Genomic DNA, 19,114 nt, shown 5'->3' with positions numbered 1-19,114 from the left:
TACACTCAGAGGTCAGAGAGCTTGAATAAAATGTTCCAACGCAGTCATTTAACATCAAATACCCTTATAGTATGGTTCGAAAATGCATAGGACCTCTCATAAAGATAATGGGAGTGTACTCTAGTAATCACTGCCGAAATAGGAAGTGATGTATTAGATTTCCATGCTTTAGTGATAGTTAACCGGGCAGCAATTAAGATGTGGGCAATGATTGTTCGACATTGGACAAGAAATAAGTTTAATGTAATATTTAACAATGCCAGATGAGGATTGGGTTTGTACTCCCGACACCCGAGAAATCAAAGCAAAAACTTCTTTACAAAATCCCCGCATATGCACACAGTCCCAAAGAACGTGTATTAAATTTCCAACCCCACCGCAAGCCCTCCAACAAGAAGGCTAGGCATCAGGGTAAATTTTGGAAAGCTTATATGGGGTAAGATAGCAACGGTATAGAATCTTAAGGGAGCTATCCCAATGGTTAGTAGACTTTGAAAGACTGATGTTACAGGACCAGGCCGCTTGCTACTCTTCTGGTGTAAAGGATCTCCCCAAGTCCCTCTCCCACCTCTCCACAAATGCTATCACTGAGTGATCAGAATCATATTGTAAGAATTTGTAAAACCATGAAATGCCCTTTTTTAATCTGGACGAGTTCAATACAATATTCCAGATCTTAGAATCCACCTCCACTCCCAAATTGTAATTGGCACCTAGGTAAGCCCAAATCTGAAAAAATGGGTAGATATTTCCCCTCAACTGTGAGGCACGGATGTCAGTAAACTTAAAGTAGCCTGCTTCTCTCAATGGTTTTACATTAAGATTGGGATTAAGATGTTCATAAATTGTTAGTGGTATGTCTAATTTAATCTTAGGGGTAGAAGGGGTGGATTTAGATAAGCCCACTAACCATGCGCTCAATGGCGCGGAAATAGAAGGAAGGTAGGTATGTATTAACTTCGGTGAAATAGTCCTCGCAAGTAGTAGAGCCTGAAGATCCCCAGCTGGCACTGTGCTTCTCTCTATTTGTACCCAAAGCTTGTCCGAGGGGATCAGCCAGTGCTGGAGTTGGTCTAGCAATGCAGCATAATAGTAGTTAGATACAACAGGGAAACCGACGCCCCCCTTAGATTTTTGTTTAATGAGAGCGGAAAATGGGATTCTAGGCCTATGCCCCTGCCAAATATATTTTTTCAATGATATGTCTAATTTATTAAAATAAGAATGAGGGATAAGGAGCGGGATCGTTCTAAAATAGTATAAACGTTTAGGCAGGATCAACATCTTAAAGGTCGCCACTCTGCCCAACCAAGAAAGCTCATGTTTTCCAATTGTCAATAGATCCTGTAAGATCACCTGGTGCAGATTCTCGTAATTGTCTTTAAACATGTTAGAGGAAGGGGAGGACACCCGAATACCCAAATACTCCATATGCTTAGTGGACCAGCTGTACAAGAACTTGTGTTTAAGACAATGTAAGAGATCTTTCGGAACCCCTATAGGAAGTGCACACAATTTATTAACATTGAGTTTATAGTATGAGATGTCCCTAAACATTTTAAGCGTAGAAGTGATTCCTGTCAACAAAGTCAGTGGGTCTGTTATGTTAAGTGTGACATCATCTGCAAAGAGGCCAATTTTGTGCTGTTGCTGTTTTTATACCCAAAATCAAGGGATTCAATCTAATTAAAGTCGCCAGGGGTTCCGTCACCAAAGAGAAAATAATAGGGGAGAGGGGACATCCCTGTCTGGCACCGTTTGTGATTTAGGAAAGGGTCCGACAAGGCATTCGATGTAAAAACTTGTGCGGAAGCACTGTGTATAACGCCGTGATGGCCGATTTGATGTATCCGTACATACCGAAATTGGAAAGAGTAGAATCGAGATACTGCCAGTGAACTCTATCGAAAACCTTTTTGGCATCTAATGCCAAAAAAACTATTTGAGATTTACGGAGTTCAGCAATCCTCAATAGATTAAGCACCCTACGTGTACCATCCGCTGCTTGCCTACCTTTAACGAACCCTATTTGGTCTGATTGAATAAGGGAAGGAGTCACTGTTAGTAATCTGCTATCTAAAATTTCAGCATAAATCTTAAGGTCTGTATTAAGTAAGCATATTGGGCTAAAGTTTTGGGGGCAGTCTGGAGATTTGCCTGGTTTGGGCAGGGTGACTATGATTGCTTTCAGCATCTCTGACGGAAAAGTTGCATTTTGTACAGCCTGCAAGAACACTTTCCTAATATGGGGTAACAATATGTCTTGAAATTCCTGGTAATATTCTGCAGCAAACCCATCTGCCCCAGGCGATTTCCCCTTCGGTAGCGCCTTAATTGCAGACAAAATCTCAGTATCTGATATAGGCTGATTTAAAATATCCAGTTTTGACTGATCCAATTTAGGTAGAGAGATTGGCAAAAAAACTACTGATAAGGTCAGGAGTGGGTTGAGGAGTATCGGGATAATTTTTGAGATTGTACATTTGAGTATAGTAGGTCCGAAATGCCTCTGCAATTTTAGTGGGAAAAACCGTTTCCTTAGAGTTAGGATCTATCATAGAGGGAATTCTGGTTTTGGCCTGTTTAGCGTTGATGTAGGAGGCCAAAAATGTTCCGGCCTTATTACCTTGGGTGTAGTAATTAGTTTTAACTCTTCTAAGGTAATTTTCGTGTTGGAGCAGTAGAATTTTCCTAAGAGCTAATCTATTGGTCTGTAATTCCTGCAGCACCCCAGGAGAAATACCTCTTTTATGTTGGGATTTTAAATTAGCGATCCTAGATAGTAGTTCTGACAAGGCCTTTTGCCTACGCTTTTTCTCCCGAGAAGCTAACTGTATTAACACTCCCCGACAGAAAGTCTTTTGAGCACACCAAACATTGAATATATCTGCATCAGAAGAGGCATTAATATCAAAATACTCCTGCAAAGATTTTGAGACATGGGAGCGAGTACTGGGGTTAAGAAACATAGAAGTATCATTACTCCACAAGAATACCGGTGAAAATCGTAATGACTCCTCATTGCGGACAGATATAGACGCGTGGTCTGACCACGTCATAGGGTGAATTGATGCATTGGTAACACGTAGCAGAAGTTGAAAATTGGTTAAAAAAATAATCGATCCTGGAGTAAGACCTGTGTGGAGTTGAGTAATATGTGAAATCTTTCTCAGAGTCATGGAGACACCTCCAAGGATCATAAAGGTTTGATTCCTGTAGAGTTGACGCCATAGAATATCGTACTGCATGCGACTGGCCCAAAACATCCAAAGACTTGTGGATGACAGCATTAAAGTCGCCGCAGTAGAGTACAAAACACTTCTGAATTTTTGTTACTTTCTTCCTCAAAGAATTAAAGAAAGAAATTTGATTCACATTAGGAGCATATAGGTTCACAATCGTGTAGAGAACATTATTTAATTCACACACCAGTATTATAAACTTGCCCCTCCGGTCTGTCTCCAGAGAGTGGAGGTAGAATGTTACAAAGTTTTTTTATGGCTATCAGAACCCCACACTTCTTCATAGGGGCATTAGTTGTGAATACCTGTGGGAGCAGCACGGAGGCTTAAGTGTGAAAAATGAGTCTCTTGTACACAGACAATATCTCCATGTAATTTCTGTGCATCTTTCCACATCATACTGTGTTTAAAAGGGCTATTGAGACCATATGCATTCATAGACACAATAGCTCTATGAATCTAGTATCAGTAACCATATTAACCGCTAGCCTACAGGGCACTTATACCCCCTTTCTGCCCAGGCCAATTTCCAGCTTTCAGCGCTGTTGCACCTTGAATGACAATTGCGCGGTCATGCAACACTGTACCCATATGACATTTTTATCATTTTTTGTGACAAATAAAGCTTTATTTTGGTGGTATTTAATCACCTCTGGGTTTTTTATTTTTCTTAAACCAAAAACCACTGAAAATTTTGAAAAAAAAGTTTTTTTATCTTAGTTTTTGTTATAACATTTTGTAAATAAGTGATTTTTCTCCTTCACTGATGTGCGCTAATGAGGCTGCACTGATGAACACTGATAGGTGGCACTGATGAGGAGGCACTGGTAGGTGGCACTGATGAGCATTGACAGGCATCACTGATGGGCACTGAAAGGCATCACTTATATATGGCACTGATAGGCGGCACTGATGCACACTGATAGGCGGCACTGACTGGCACTGATAGGTGGCACTAATTGGCAGCACTGATAGGTGGCACTGACTGGCACTGATGGGTGACACTGAAAGGCAGCTCAGATTGGACACAGCTGATCACATGACCGAGCCGACATCTTCGGCAATTTCCGCCGTTCACCGTGCTGCGTGCTCCCGGAGCTGCGTATGCGCGGTTAGAATGGGAGGACGTCATATGACGTCCTTCCAGAACAAGAGAACCGCCTTGCGTCCGTCATTTTACTATATGGCGGGCGGGAGGCGGTTAAAATGTACAATGTAGATGATACATGCTCGCCATCTAGTGGTTTGAAAAAAATCAACACCACCTTAGGGTCAGCAGTAATGAAGCCACTCACAATATCCAGCTCTCCTTGGATTGGATGCTTCGACAGACCTAGTATCAGTAACCTTTCATTGCCCCACAGAAAATCTTGGATTAAAGCAGTTGCCGGTACTCTGTTGGAGAAACTTAGAAAAAAAGACAGAAAAAACAGAAAATAACAATAGAAACAAATAGCAAAGAAATGCAAGTGAACCAAATCACTTCAACTTATTGGGGGAATTTCCAGGAACCGCGAGCAATTTTGCTCGACAACTATTCGCGGTGTTAGACTAGCGAGGCACCCTCTCAAGGTAAACACACAAAAAAAAAAGTTGCATCAACCGCCACTTTGTCCCATTCCGAAGTAACTTTCCTAGGGGAGGATTTGGCAGCCGTCAAATCCTCTCCTGCAATTATAAGCCCCCATCTCTTCACTAGTTGAAATCCTTCTTCCGGGGTAACAGTAAACGATTATCTCTTGTTATTAGCAATTTAGTGGAGAATCCCCATTGGTATTTTATATTGGTATTGTGGAGTAACTTCGTAAAAAGTAATTTTCTGCGAGCAATCATAGTATACTGGGAGAGATCTGAATAAAGGGATATCCTATTGTATGGTGTCGGTAACTGATTGTGTTCTAGCGAAGGACATCAATTCTTCCTTTATGTGGTAGAAGTGAATCCTAGCAATACTGTCCCTAGGGACATGATCAGGAAGAAAGGAAGGCTTTGGCAATCTATGCGCTATATCCACAATAACATCTCTCTCTGACACATTTGGCAACAAGGTATTGATCATCTGTTGAATATACCGTCTAGGGTCTGCGGCAGGAACAGATTCACTCACTCCCCTAAATTTGACATTGTTCCTGCGCGAGCGATCCTCCATATCCGCCATTTTTAGTTTCAACACTTTCAATTCCTCTTCCGCTTCATTGTGAACATCCACTAACTCGTTGTGAGCAGACGCAAACTTGCCCATTTTAGATTCCTTGTGGTTGATGCACTCCCCCAGACTCTCAACCTCAGCGTTTACTTGTGACACAAAACGCATCATATCTTTATGCAAAGACCCTTTAAGGGTAACAAGCATATCTTTTATGACTGACGCTGTCAAAGGCAGAGTTTCAGCAGGGTAATCTTCTAGATGTTCAATAAACTCTGGTAGAATTATGAGAAATTGAATCAGTAGCTTGCTCACCTATTAGGTGGGGGTCTGGAGAACAGAGCTGCTTTGCCTTTTGGGAGCTGCTGGTGGGTGTAGTGCCCACAGATTGTGCTTCCCCATGTCAGCTGATCGGGTCCCGGCACACTAAGGCAGCTACCAGGGATGAGAGGTATGCTCTCCGCTGTCGGTACCCGGAGCTCACAGACTATGCGGCCATCCCGTGCTGCAGCTGGCCACGCCCCCCCGTAATATTTTTTAAAAAATAATTTTTATATTAACCACTAGGGGACCGCTCACAGTACATATACTGCAGCAAGGTGGCCCCTTTGCGCAGGATTACATATATACACGTGATCTTGCATTTCTGGGTGGCGGGTGCTCCCGTCCTATCAGCACCGCCAATCGCATCCCCAGGTGTCAATCACCGGGTCCCAGTTGGTGATTACCGGCAATCACCGACAGGGAGGACGGCTGCATTGTTGCCTGATGGTCCCCTAGTGGCAGAGATTTCTTCTCTTTTTTTCATTCAGCCCACAGGCTGTATAAAAAAAAAAAAAAAAACATAGCATATATACCCAACAAGGACCAGCGACGTACTGATACATCACCAGGATGATACCTACAGCTACAGGCATCATCCTGGTATCGTTTTTTTCAGCCGGTGATCAGCTTACATGTAACAGCAATCCTAGTGGCTAATTAGGTGCAGAATTGCTTTTACAAGCAGCGGGAGACGATGACCCCCTCCCCTGTTGCCTTTCACTACCTTCTCGGGCAGTCCCATGCCATCGGTTGAACCTGAGAATGCAGCCGGTGTTTCTTCCAGTTGACCATAGAGCTGATTGGAGACCGGAATGGCGCCAGTCACCTCTATAGCCTAAGAAATCTGAAGCTACGAGCATTTCATCAATTCAGTTTCGCAGGAAATAAACCGCGCCATTTATAAATTGGGAAAGTATCTGATCACACTGATCTTGGTGAGATTAGATAATGTAAGGGCAGAGGAGATGTCTAGAGACTGATAGACCCCATATTTCTCAAAAAAGAATATACTGTATGACAATGCCCATTGAAGTTATAGGGGATATTTGCATTCCCTGTGATAGCATTAAAAGTGATCATTAAAAAAAAAAAATTAAAAAAAGTTTACCCTGTGCTGGTATGTAAACAGTGGTTGCGCCATGCATGTGAGGTATCGCTGCTGACCTCCTCTGTAAATCTACAATGGTAGCTTGTAAAGTCTTTTAAAGCGTTGCCTATGGATATTAAAAATTATGCAGTTTGTCGCCATTGCACGGGGCATGTGCAGTTTTAAAGCATATCATGTGTGGTATCTATTAATGCAGCATACCATCATCTTTTACATATTAGCAAATAATTGGCCAATATATTGTTTTTGTGCATTAAAAGTAAAAAAAGTGTATTTTTTTTTTTTAAAAATTAGCTTTTGAAAAATCACTGCATTACTATGTGACATAAAAAATTGCAGCACCCACCATTTTATTCACTAGGATGTCTACTTTACTTAAAAAAATATAGGATGTTTGGGGGTTCAAAGTAATTTCCTAGCAAAAAATACTGATTTTTTTTTCATGTGAACAAAGTGTCAGAAAAGGCTTGGTCTTCAGGTGGTTAGAGTGAATGATGTGTGGCATAAACTTCTTATGCTGGGCACCCCACACAATGACCCCTTTTTGGAAAGTAGACACCCCAAACTATTTGATGGAGAGGCATGTTGAATCAATAGAAGAATTTATTTTTTACCACAAATTTTTGGAAAATGTCAAAAAACAAAAAAAAACTTTTTAACAAAACATTGTCACTTAAATGATTTACTGCTCACACATGCCATGGGTATGTGTGGAATTACTCCCCAAAATACATTCTGCTACTTCTCCCGAGTATGGGGGTACCACATGTGAGAGACATTTTGGCAGTTTAGCCAAGTATAGGACCCCAAAGTCCAATAAGCACTTTCAGGCTTTTAAAGGGCTTTATTTCTACCTATCACAGTTTCGGAGGCCCTGAAATGCCAGGATAGCACCTAACCCCCCCAAATGACCCTTTTTTGGAAAGCAGACACACCAAGGAATTTGATAAGAAGCATGGTAAGTATTTTGCAGATCTCATTTGTTGCCACAAGTTTTTGGAAAATGAAGAAAAAAAACCAAAACATTTTTTTATTTTTTTTTTATATTTCAGAACCTTGTTAGAAAAAATGAGATCTGCAAAATACTCACCATGTCTCTTTTTAAATTCCTTGGGGTGTCTACTTTCCAGAAAGGGGTCATTTGAGGGGGTTTGCTGCTATCCTGGCATGTCAGGGCCTTCAAAACTGTGATAGGTAGTGAGGAAGTTACGCACCTTCAGGCTTTCAAAGTGGTCATTGGATTTCAGGCTCCTGTATGTGGCTAGGCTCCCAAAGTCTCACATGTGGTATCCCCATACTCGGTAGAAGTAGCAGAATGTATTTTGGGTTGTAATTCCACATATACCCATGGCTTGTGTGAGAAATTAATCATTTAATTGACAACTTTGTGTAAAAAAAAAAAAAATGTTTTTGTCATTTTCCAGAAACTTGTGGGAAAAAAAATAAATCTTACATGGACTCCATATGCCTCTCAGCAGATAGCTTAGGGTGTCTACTTTCCAAAAAGGGGTCATTTGAGGGTATTTGTACTATCCTGGTATTTTAGCACCTCAAGAAATGTGATGAGCAGTCAGAAAGTAAAAGCTGTGTAAATACCACAGTTTGTAGACGCTATAACTTTCACACAAAGCAATAAATATACATTTACTGGGATTTTTTTTTAACAAAAACGTAGTAGAATACATTTTGGCCTAAATTTATAACTAACTTTGAGATTACTATATATTTTTTATAGCTGAAAGTAAAAAATATTGTTTTTCTTCAAAATTTCTGACTTTTTTTGTTTATAGCCTGAAAAATAAAAAGCGCAAGGTGATCAAATACCACCTATTTGTGTGAAAAAAGGATGTAAATTTTGTTTGGGTGCAGCATTGCATGTCCACGCAATTATCAGTTGAAATAGTGCAGTGCCGAGTAGCAAAAAGAGGCCTGGTCAGGAAGGGGAGTAAATCCTCAGGAGGGCAAGTGGTTAATATCTAAAATAAAAAAAAAAGTGGGAAACCCAATCAACCGCCATGTTGGCCATAACTTTGATCTTTCCAAAATCCATTGGCCTTTATGGAAGAGTGGCAAGAAGAAAGCCATTGCTGAAAGAAAGCCATGTGAAGTCCCGTTTGCAGTTTGCAAGAAGCCATGTGGGGGACACAGCAAACGTGGAAGAAGGTGCTCAGGTTAGATGAGACCAAAACTTTACTTTTTAGCCTAAAAGCAAAACGCTATTTGTGGTGGAAAACTAACACTGCACGTCACCCTGAGCATACCATCCCCACAGTGAAACATGGTGGTAGCAGCATAATGTGGGAATTCTTTTCTTCAGCGGGGACAGGGAAGCTGGTCAAGGTTGATGGAAAGATGGATGGAGCCAAATACAGGACAAAGAAGAAAACCTGTTAGAATCTGCAAAAGACTTGAGACTGGGGCAGAGGTTCACCTTCCAGCAGGACAACGACCCTAAACATACAGCCAGAGCTACAATGGAACAGTTTAGATCAAAGCATATTCCTGTGTTAAAATGGCTCAGTCAAAGTCCAGACCTAAATCCAAGTGAGAATCTGTGGCAAGAATTGAAAATTGCTGTTTTTTTACAGTACGCGCTCCATCCAATCTGAGAGAACTTGAGCTATTTTGCAAAGAAGAATGGGCAAAAATGTCGCCCTCTAGATCTGCAAAGCTGGTTGAGACATAACCAAAAAGACTTGCAGCTGTAATTGCAGTGAAAGATGGTTCTACAAAGTACGCTGAATACAAATACATGCCACACCTTTCACAGTTTTATTTGTAAAAAATGTTGAAAACCATTTACTATTTTTCTTCCACTTCACAATGATGTGCCACTTTGTGTTGGTCTATCACATAAAATCCCAATAAAATACATTTACGGTTTTGGTTGTCACATGACAAAATGTGGGAAATTTCAAGGGGTATGAATACTTTTTCAAGGCACTGTGTGTGTGTGTGTATATATATATATATGTACAATTTTTAATTTTAGATATTGAGACCCGTTTGTTGAGTTCTCCGTCTCCCTTGGTAGATGGGTGGCCATACGAATGCCAACGGCATCAGGGTGGCTGTGGGCCTTTTTGATCAACTTGCCTTCCATTGGCGCCCTACTTCATCACTAGCATGGACCTCTGCTCAACCAGTGTGGGATCCTTCCCATCTCCTATGGTCTTTTTTCCATTTTTGGGTGGCTATTTACTATTCTTTTCTTTCTTCATTGTCTAGAGGGGCATACATTTATTTACTTGTTTGTAGATATTGTTTCCAAAGACTAAATATTGGTGGTCTATCTGTGATCCTATTAACATCTAGTAGAAGATGTTTACTTGCCTGTGCATAGGGTAGGTCTACTTAGCCCTTATTGGCCTCATTATTTATGGTTATTTAGTTTCTGTTGGATCCTTTTTGCAGTCATGGCTATAAATATTGGCACCCCTGCATTTCTGTCAAATAATGTAACACTTCGCACAGAAAATTGTTGCAATTACAAATGTTTAGGCATTGTCATGTTTATTTATTTTGCTTGTATTGGTATGACACACAAAAGTGGAGAAACAAAAAGCCAAATCTGACAAATTCCATGAAAAATCCCAAAAATGAACTGGAAAATATTATTGGCACCTTCACAAAATTGTAAGACATAATTGAATTCCAAGTTTGTGATGCTCCTGTAGTTTGTAATTTAACTCACCTACAGTTAGATCCATATAAATTTGGACACAGGCAAAATTTGTTTTTTTCAGGTCTTTACCAAAACATATTCAAGCTATAGTTATATAGTGGATATGGGCTGAAAGTGCACACTCTCAGGTTTAATTTTAGGGTATGTACATCCAAATTGGAGGAAGGGTTGAGGAATTACAGCTCGTAAGAGTAGCCATCCCCCCCTTTTTCAAGGGACCAAAAGTAATTGGACGATTGAATCAAAAGCTGTTTCATGGCCAGGTGTGGGCTACTCCTTTATTTTTTCATCAATTAAGCAGGTAAAAGGTCTGGAGTGGATTCTAAGTGGTATTTGCATTTGGAATCTATTGCTGTGAACCTACATCATGAGTTCAAAGGAGCTGTCCATTCAAGTAAAACAGACAATTGTAAGGCTTCAAAAATGAAACAAATCCATCAGAGATAGCAGCAACATCAGAAGTGGCCAAATCAACAGTTTGGTACATTCTGAGGAAAGAAGAATGCACTGGTGAGCTCAGCAACATAAAAAGGCATGGACTTCCACAGAAGACAACAGTGGTGGATTATCACAGGATCTCTATGGTAAAGAAAAACCCATTCACAACTTCCAGACAAGCGAAGGACACTCTCTAGGAGGTGGGCGTATAATTGTCAAAATCTACAATCAAGAGAAGACTTGATGATAGCAAATACAGAGGGTTCCCCACAAGGTGCAAAACCATTCATAAGCCTGAAGAATAAAAAAGCCAGATTAGGTTTTGCCCAAAAAAATATAAAAAAGCCAGACCAGTTCTGGAAGAGCATTCTTTGAACGGATGAACTAAGATTAATCTGTACCAGAATGACGGGAAGAAGAAAGTGTGGGGAAGGCTTGGAACAGCTCATGATCCCAAGCACACAACGTCATCTGTAAAACATGGTGGAGACTGTGATGGCACGGGCATGCATGGCTTCCAGTGGGACTGGGTCATTGGTGTTTACTAATGATATGAAAGAAGCAACCAGATGAATTCTGCAGTGTTTAGATATATACTGTCAGCTCAGATTCAGAGAAATGCAGCAAAGTTGTTTGGATGGTGCTTCACAGTACAGATGAACAATGATCCAAAACACATTGCAAAAGCAACCCAGGAGCTTTTGAGGGAAGAAAAGTGGAATATTCTGCAATGGCTGAGTCAATCACCTGATCTCAACTCAATTTACAATGCATTTCACTTGCTGAAGGCAAAACTAAAGGCAGAATGACCCACAAACAAAGAACAACTGAAGACATCAGAAATAAGGAAACCCAGTCTTGTCCATGGGTTTCAGACTTCAGGCAGTCCTTGCCAGTTTTGGATTGTTTCGTTTTAATTTATTCTGGTGGCATACAGAGCCAAAATTATGAAAATTGTGCCTGTGTCCAAATATATATGTATATAACTGTATATCAATTAACAGGTGCTGACAATATAGAAATCACACTGACAATTAGTTAAAATGGTGAAAAATAGATTCAGCCTTTCTGCTGTGTGTCTCTGTGTGCCACAGGGAGCATGGAGAAGAGATAGAGCAGCAAAGAATTGAGTATTTGAGAAAAAGTGTAGAAAAGCGTGGACAGTCTCAAGGTTACAAGTCCATCTCCAGAGATCTTAATGTTCCTGTGTCCACTGTGCGAAACATTGTCAAGTTTACACGCCTTGGCTCTGTAGCTAATCTCCCTAAACGTGGACAAAAGAGAAAATTTGATCAAAGATTGCAACAAAGGATTGTCCAAATGGTGGATAAAGAACCTCAATCAACTTCCAGACAAATTCAAGCTGACCTTAAGGCACAGTGTACAACTGTCAGCACGCACTATATGTCGCCATCTGAATGAAAGGGGATGCTATGGTAGGAGATGCAGGAGGATCCCACTGCTGACACAGAAACATAAAAAAGCCAGATTAGGGTTTGCCAAAACCTATTTGAGGAAGCCAAAATCTTTTTGGATGAATGTGCTTTGGACAGACAAAAGAATACAGCCCCCACAGTCAAGCATGGTGGAGGTTCACGGATGTTTTGGGGTTGCTTTGCTGCTTCAAACACTGGATGTCTTGACTGGCATGGCATTATGAAATCTGAAGACTACCAAAGAATTCTGGGGTGCAATGTAGGGCCCAGTGTCAGAAAGTTGGGTCTCCGTCAGAGGTCATGGGTCTTACAGCAGGACAATAACCAAAAGCACACATCAAAAAGCACCCAGAATGGTTTCAAGCGCTGGAGAGTTTTGAACTGGCTAGCAGTGAGTCCAGATCTCAATCCCATAGAGCACCTGTGGAGAGATCTCAAAACTGCAGTTGGAAAAAGGAACCCTTCTAATGTGAGAGACCTGGAGCAGTTGGCGAAAGAAGAGTGGTCAAATATTCCAGTAGAGAGGTAAGAAATTCATTGATGGTTACAGGAAGCGATTGATGTCAGTTCCTTTTTCCAAGGGGTATGCTATTCCTCCTCCAGTCCGTCATGAATGCTGCTGCCAAACTCATCCACCTTACCAACCGTTCAGTATCTGCTAGTATCTGCTACCCCTCTCTGCCATTCCCTCCATTGGCTGCCACTCACCCAATGAATTAAATTCAGAATACTAACATACAAAGCCATCCACAACTCATTCCCCAGCTACATCACTAAACTAGTCTCAAAATACCAACCAAACCTCCTCTCATGCTCGCCTGCAGGACTTCTCCCAAGCCTCTCCCATCCTATGGAATTCCCTACACCAATCTGTCTAACTATCTCCTACTCTGTCCACTTTTAGGCGATCCCTGAAAGCGTTTCTCTTCAGAGAAGCCTATCCTGTTTCCACCTAACTGTACATGTATTTTGTCCATCGGCTCATCCCCCACCTTTATTACCTTTTGTATCACTGGACCCTCCCTTTGTAGAATGTAAGCTCTAACGAGCAGGGCCCTTTGATTCTTCCTATGTTCAGTTGTATTGGAACTACTGTTTGCCCTCACATTGTAAGGCACTGTGCAAACCTTAGGTACTATATAAATCCTGTATAATAATAAAACATTTAATTGAGGGTGCCAGTAGTTTTGTCATGTCCATTTGTGGGGTTTTGCAGGGAACATGTCAGATTTATCTTTTTGTTTCTCCACTTTTTTTTGTCATACCAATACAATCAATGGAAATAAACATGAAAATGTCTAAACATACGTAATTGCAACAATTTTCTGGACGAAGTGGCGCATTGTCTGTCAGGGGTGGCAATATTTTTGGCCATGATTGAAGATATGTACAATATATTAATTTTATATCTGGTAATCTTTTGGGGAGTCGATCTAGACCCTTTTGGTCTCTCCTATGGCTTACTAAAATTGCCGATGAGTGGGAGTGGAATCACACTGGATTTTATACACAGGTAAAAACTTTAGTTTTCTTTAATTTTCTTTTTTAATTCCTTCAGCATTTACAACCACTTTTAAGCTATAAAAATCACTCATGAAGGGCAAATTGAATGATTTCTGGTGTTTTAGAGATAATAAAACAATAGTTAGCTGTGTCCTGCTACTAAACTCCACACAAGAAACATACTTTTTAGCTTGCTTAGGGAAATCAAGTGGTTTAGCAATCTAGTTATCAAAAAAGGAATTGGATGAATGAATAGGTAATAGTAGTCTTTAGGAATGTCTGTAATGGTAGACCGTGTTTGTAATTGATATATTTTTCATCATAAAGGTGTTGTTTATAATATGTATTAGAAAATTGTACTTTTTGCATTTATTAAAAATTGTATTTTTAATATAATCTATATTTTTTTCAGGACCAGTTAAAGCGTCTAACAGATATAGTGTGGCCAGCAATTGCAGCATTGGCTAAAGAGGCTATTGAAGAAGCAGCTACCAAAGGTACGTTTTTTTCCTATTTTAGCTATTATTGGGCATTATATAGATATAGGGTACTCAGCGCTCCTTGGCCCTCCCTTCTGTCAAGCACCCCCAGAGCAAGCAGCCTGCTATGGGGGCATCCGAGCAGTCTCGCTCCCAAGCCGCTGCTCTGCATGTCCATTCACACTCACAGAGCCGTGGTTTGGCCCCCCTCTCATTGGCTCGCTGGCTGTGGTTGACAGCAGTAGAAGCCAATGACTTCCTCTGCTGTCTCAGCTAATGAGGAGGGAGAGTCCTCGGAGAGCCTAGAGGCTCTCCTGAACTTCGCTAGATCGTGATGGCGCTCAGGTAAGTATTGTGAGTGGCTGCTTCATGCATAGAAAGCCTTTACAACCACTTTAATTGTTTTCCTATACTTGCCTCTTCTAGTCACGTGATACGTAGGGTCCTCTTCAGGATTTACTATCGGCAATTGGTGGTGCTAATGTGATGAAATCTGCATCACTTTATGCAGCATTACACTGTGATTGCAGTGTGCTGTGCGGATGCCATCTGAAGAGGATAAATTCATCACACCCTGCACTCACTTGGCCTCTTTCTTCTGAGTTAAATCATGCCAAGTTTCATTCAACCTGGAAGCTGGGGAACTATAGCAAGGGAAAGGCATGAATGAGGGGGGCAGTGACAGAAAAGAGGTGAGTATTGAAGCCAGAGCTGCTTTATTTCCTCCAGGGGGATTATGTAAAAAAAAAAACCCAGAATTGGGCTTTAACCGTTTCAATACCGTGCAATTTTACACCTTCCTGCCCAGGCCATTTTTCAGGTTTCAGCGCTCTCACATTTTGAATGACAATTGCGCGGTCATACAACACTGTACCCAAACTAAAATTTTATCATTTTCTTCACACAACTAGAGCTTTCTTTTGGTGGTATTTAATCACCGCTGGGGTTTTTATTTTTTGCTAAATTAACAAAAAAAGACCAAAAATTTTGAAAAAAACCCATATTTTTCTTTGTTTCTGTTATAAAAGTTTACAAATAAATAATTGTTCTTCATAAATTTAGGCCGAGATGTATTCTGCTACATGTCTTTGGTGAAAATAACCCAAATTAGGATGTATTTTTTAGTTTGTAGGAAAGTTATAGAGTTCACAAACTATGGTATAGATCTGAATATTGATCAATCCTGAAGTACTGACAGCCAATCTAATTTCTTGAGGTCCAAGAATGTCAGAATAGTACAGATATCCCCAAATGACCCCTTTTTGCAGAGTAGACAGTCCGACGTACTTCATAAGAGGCATGGCGAGTTTTTTGAAGTTGTATTTTTTTGTCATAATTTTTCGGAAAATGAAAAAATGAAAAAAATTATTTTCACTATTTTTTTTTTTTACATACTGTCACCAGTGCAGTACAGCGTCATCATATAACTGGCATGGCGGTGAACAGGGACACTGACTGGTGACAGTATGAAAAAAAAAATATATATATATATTTTTTAAATTTTTTTATTATATTTAATTTTTTATTACATTTTTTTTTATTTTTTTAAGATTTTTTTTTCATATTTTACTATGACCAAAGTAGTACAATGTTACCATAGTATAGTACAATTGTTGTTACCATAGTATAGTACAATTGTATATTGTGTCCTCACTGCTTCCTTCACCCCTCTACGGCACCCACCACCTCCTCCTAATACTACACTCTCCCACTGACCCGAACACCTCCACTAGTAGTTTCTCACGCTCCTGTACATCCCGCTCCCATGCCACCTTTCTCACCCTTCTCCTCCTAACCGCAGGGGACTTCTCCCCGAATCCTGGCCCTCCACCACCTCCCTCACCCACACAACACCCTCCCACCTCCAGGTCCTGCCGCAACCCCCGCAACTTGGTATCTGTCCCCCTGCTCCCTAAAATCTCCCCCCCCCCGATCGGTGTGCAACAAGCTTACCGCCATCCACGACCTCTTTGTTTCCCGCTCCCTCAACCTCCTAGCAATTACAGAAACCTGGATCCAGCCCACTGACTCTACCTCCCCTGCTGCACTCGCCTATGGAGGTCTCATCCGGACCCACTCACCCGGGCCCAACGGTCGTAAAGGTGGTGGGGTTGGTCTGCTCCTGTCACCGCAGAGCACCTTTCGAGTCCTCCCAAACCCCCCCTCCCTATCCTTCTCCTCCTTCGAGGCCCACTGTGTCCGACTATTCTCCCCAACCCCCCTGAAGATTGTTGTGATATACCGGCCTCCTGGATCCATACCCCGCTTCCTGGATGACTTTTCCTCCTGGCTACCCTTCTTCCTCTCCTCTGATTAACCAGCCATCATCCTTGGGGATTTGAACATCCCTGTCAACCTCGACAACCCGGCCACATCCCATCTCCTCCACTTAACCTCCTCCTTTGCACTTGCACAGTGCATACAATCCACCACCCACTCCGACGGTAATATCCTTGATCTCGTCTTCTCCAACCGCTGCGCTCCCCACAACCTCACTAACACCCCCTTCCCTCTCTCTGACCATAACCTGATTACCTTCTCTATATCCTTGTCCTCCAACGCCTACCCCTCCAAATTTCACACTAGTACCAGCCGTAACCTCCGCAACCTTAACCCTGCCCCCCTCCACTCTGCAGCTGATCAACTTCACGACAGCATCCTCCCCCTGTCCTGCCCCGACTTGGCTATGACTACCTACAACAACGCGCTGTCAACAGCCCTTTACTCACTAGTGCCTTTAACTACACGCAACATCAGACCCCGATCGCTCCAGCCCTGGCAGACTGATCACACCAAAACCCTCAAACGACAGTTGTGCCCTGGAGCATCTATGGCGCAAAACCAAATCCCAACAAGGCTTCACCCGCTACAAATCTGCCTTCCACACCTACTCCTCCTCCCTCCACGCAGCCAAACAAGCCTACTTCCTGACCCTTATCAAGGACCTCTCCTCCAATCCTCGCCGACTCTTCTCCACCTTCAACTCTCTACTCTCGCCAAACCCAAGCACCTCACTCACTGCCCTTGAGATTGCCAATCACTTCAAAAACAAGATTGACACAATTCGCAAGGACATCGCCGCAACTCACACGCCCTCTCAACCTGTCTCCTCTCACACAGCTACCCCCTCATCCCCCCTCTCCCTCGACATAACCCGCAGGGACTTCATTGCTGCTCAATCTCCCTCCAACCCCGTTCCCCTTCACTCAGCTACCCCCTCATCACCCCTCTCCCACGGCCCCACCACTGCTCTTACCTCCACTTCCACCCCACCCTTCATTCCTCATACTGAAGTTCCCCCAACACTTCACTCCTTTGACCTTACTACCATCGAGGAAGTTTCCAAGATCCTCTCTGATGCCCGCCTCACCACCTGCCTCCTCGACCCTATCCCCTCACAACTCCTATGACCTCCCTCCCCCTCCATCCTACGCTCCCTCACCCACATCTTTAATCTCTCCCTCTCCTCCGGCACTTTCCCCTCCCCTCTGAAACATGCTCACATCACCCCCATACTTAAAAAGCCCTCCCTGGACCCCAATGACCCGAACAACCTCATACCCATCTCCCTGCTCCCATTTACATCCAAACTCGAGCGCCTAGTCTACACCCGCCTATGCTCTCACCTCAACGACAACAACCTCCTCGACCCCCTACAGTCCGGCTTCCGTCCCCTACACTCCACCGAAACTGCCTTACTCAAACTCTCCAACGACCTGCTAACCGCCAAAGCTAATGGCCACTATTCAGTGCTCCTACTCCTTGACCGCTCTGCGGCCTTCGACACAGTCGACCACCCCCTCCTCCTCAAAAAACTACACTCCCTCGGCCTCAGAGATTCTGCTCTCTCCTGGCTCTCATCCTACCTGTCACAATGCTCTTTCAGCGTTACCTATAATGCTACCACCTTCCCCTCACTCTCCCTCTCTGTTGGGGTCCCTCAAGGCTCCGTCCTCGGGCCCCTTCTCTTCTCCATCTACACCTCCTCCCTTGGCCAACTCATACACTCTCACGGCTTCAACTACCACCTATATGCTGACGACACACAAATCTATCTCTCAAACCCCCACCTCACCCCCTCAGTCTCTGCCCGAATCACACACCTACTGAGCGACATATCTGACTGGATTTCACTCCACTTTCTTAAACTAAACCTCTCCAAGACCGAGTTTCTTGTCTTCCCCCCAGCCCGGACACCACCCCCCATTGTCTTCTCCATCATGTCCAACAACGCCACCATCAAACCCACCCCGCAGGCCAGAGTACTTGGTGTCATTCTGGACTCCAACCTATCCTTCCAGCCCCAAGTCCAATCTTTAACAAGCTCGTGCAGACTCCACCTCCGCAACATCGCCAAAATCCGCACGTTCCTAACCCCAGAAACCACTAAACAGCTCATCCACTCCCTCATCATTTCACGACTCGATTACTGCAACTCCCTCCTTACTGGCCTGCATCGCCGCTGGCTATCCCCGCTTCAGTTGATCCTGAATACGGCAGCCAGACTCATTCACCTTTCCAACCGCTCCATCTCCGCCACCCCCCTCTGCCATTCCCTCCACTGGCTTCTGATTGCGCAACGGATCAAATTCAAAATCCTAACACTGACGTACAAAGCCGTTCACCATACTGCCCCGAACTACATCACCGACCTAATATCCAAGTACCACCCAGCACGCACACTCCGCTCCTCACAAGACCTCCTTCTCTCTAGTTCCCTGGTCTCCTCCTCCCATGCCCGCCTCCAGGACTT

At 42.8% G+C, this 19,114-nt stretch overlaps 1 protein-coding gene across 4 annotated transcripts in view; it reads left to right on the top strand.

The window, feature by feature from the left end:
• COASY (Coenzyme A synthase) overlaps positions 1-19,114 on the top strand; it is a 223,500-nt gene that overhangs the window by 142,907 nt on the left and 61,479 nt on the right. For all 4 annotated transcript variants that reach the window (XM_089681298.1, XM_089681296.1, XM_089681297.1 and 1 more), the window contains one exon: positions 14,295-14,379. In XM_089681298.1, coding sequence (XP_089537424.1) covers positions 14,295-14,379 — 85 coding nt within the window. The remainder of the gene's footprint in view (positions 1-14,294; positions 14,380-19,114) is intronic.

This window comes from Staurois parvus, unplaced genomic scaffold, assembly GCF_062004578.1.
Source record: "Staurois parvus isolate SC_StPar_1 unplaced genomic scaffold, SC_StPar_1.0 ptg000263l, whole genome shotgun sequence".
In the NCBI taxonomy this organism is placed as follows: domain Eukaryota; kingdom Metazoa; phylum Chordata; class Amphibia; order Anura; family Ranidae; genus Staurois; species Staurois parvus.
The sequence above is the reverse complement of the archived record's forward strand: the minus strand, read 5'-3'. Positions and strand labels throughout refer to the sequence as shown.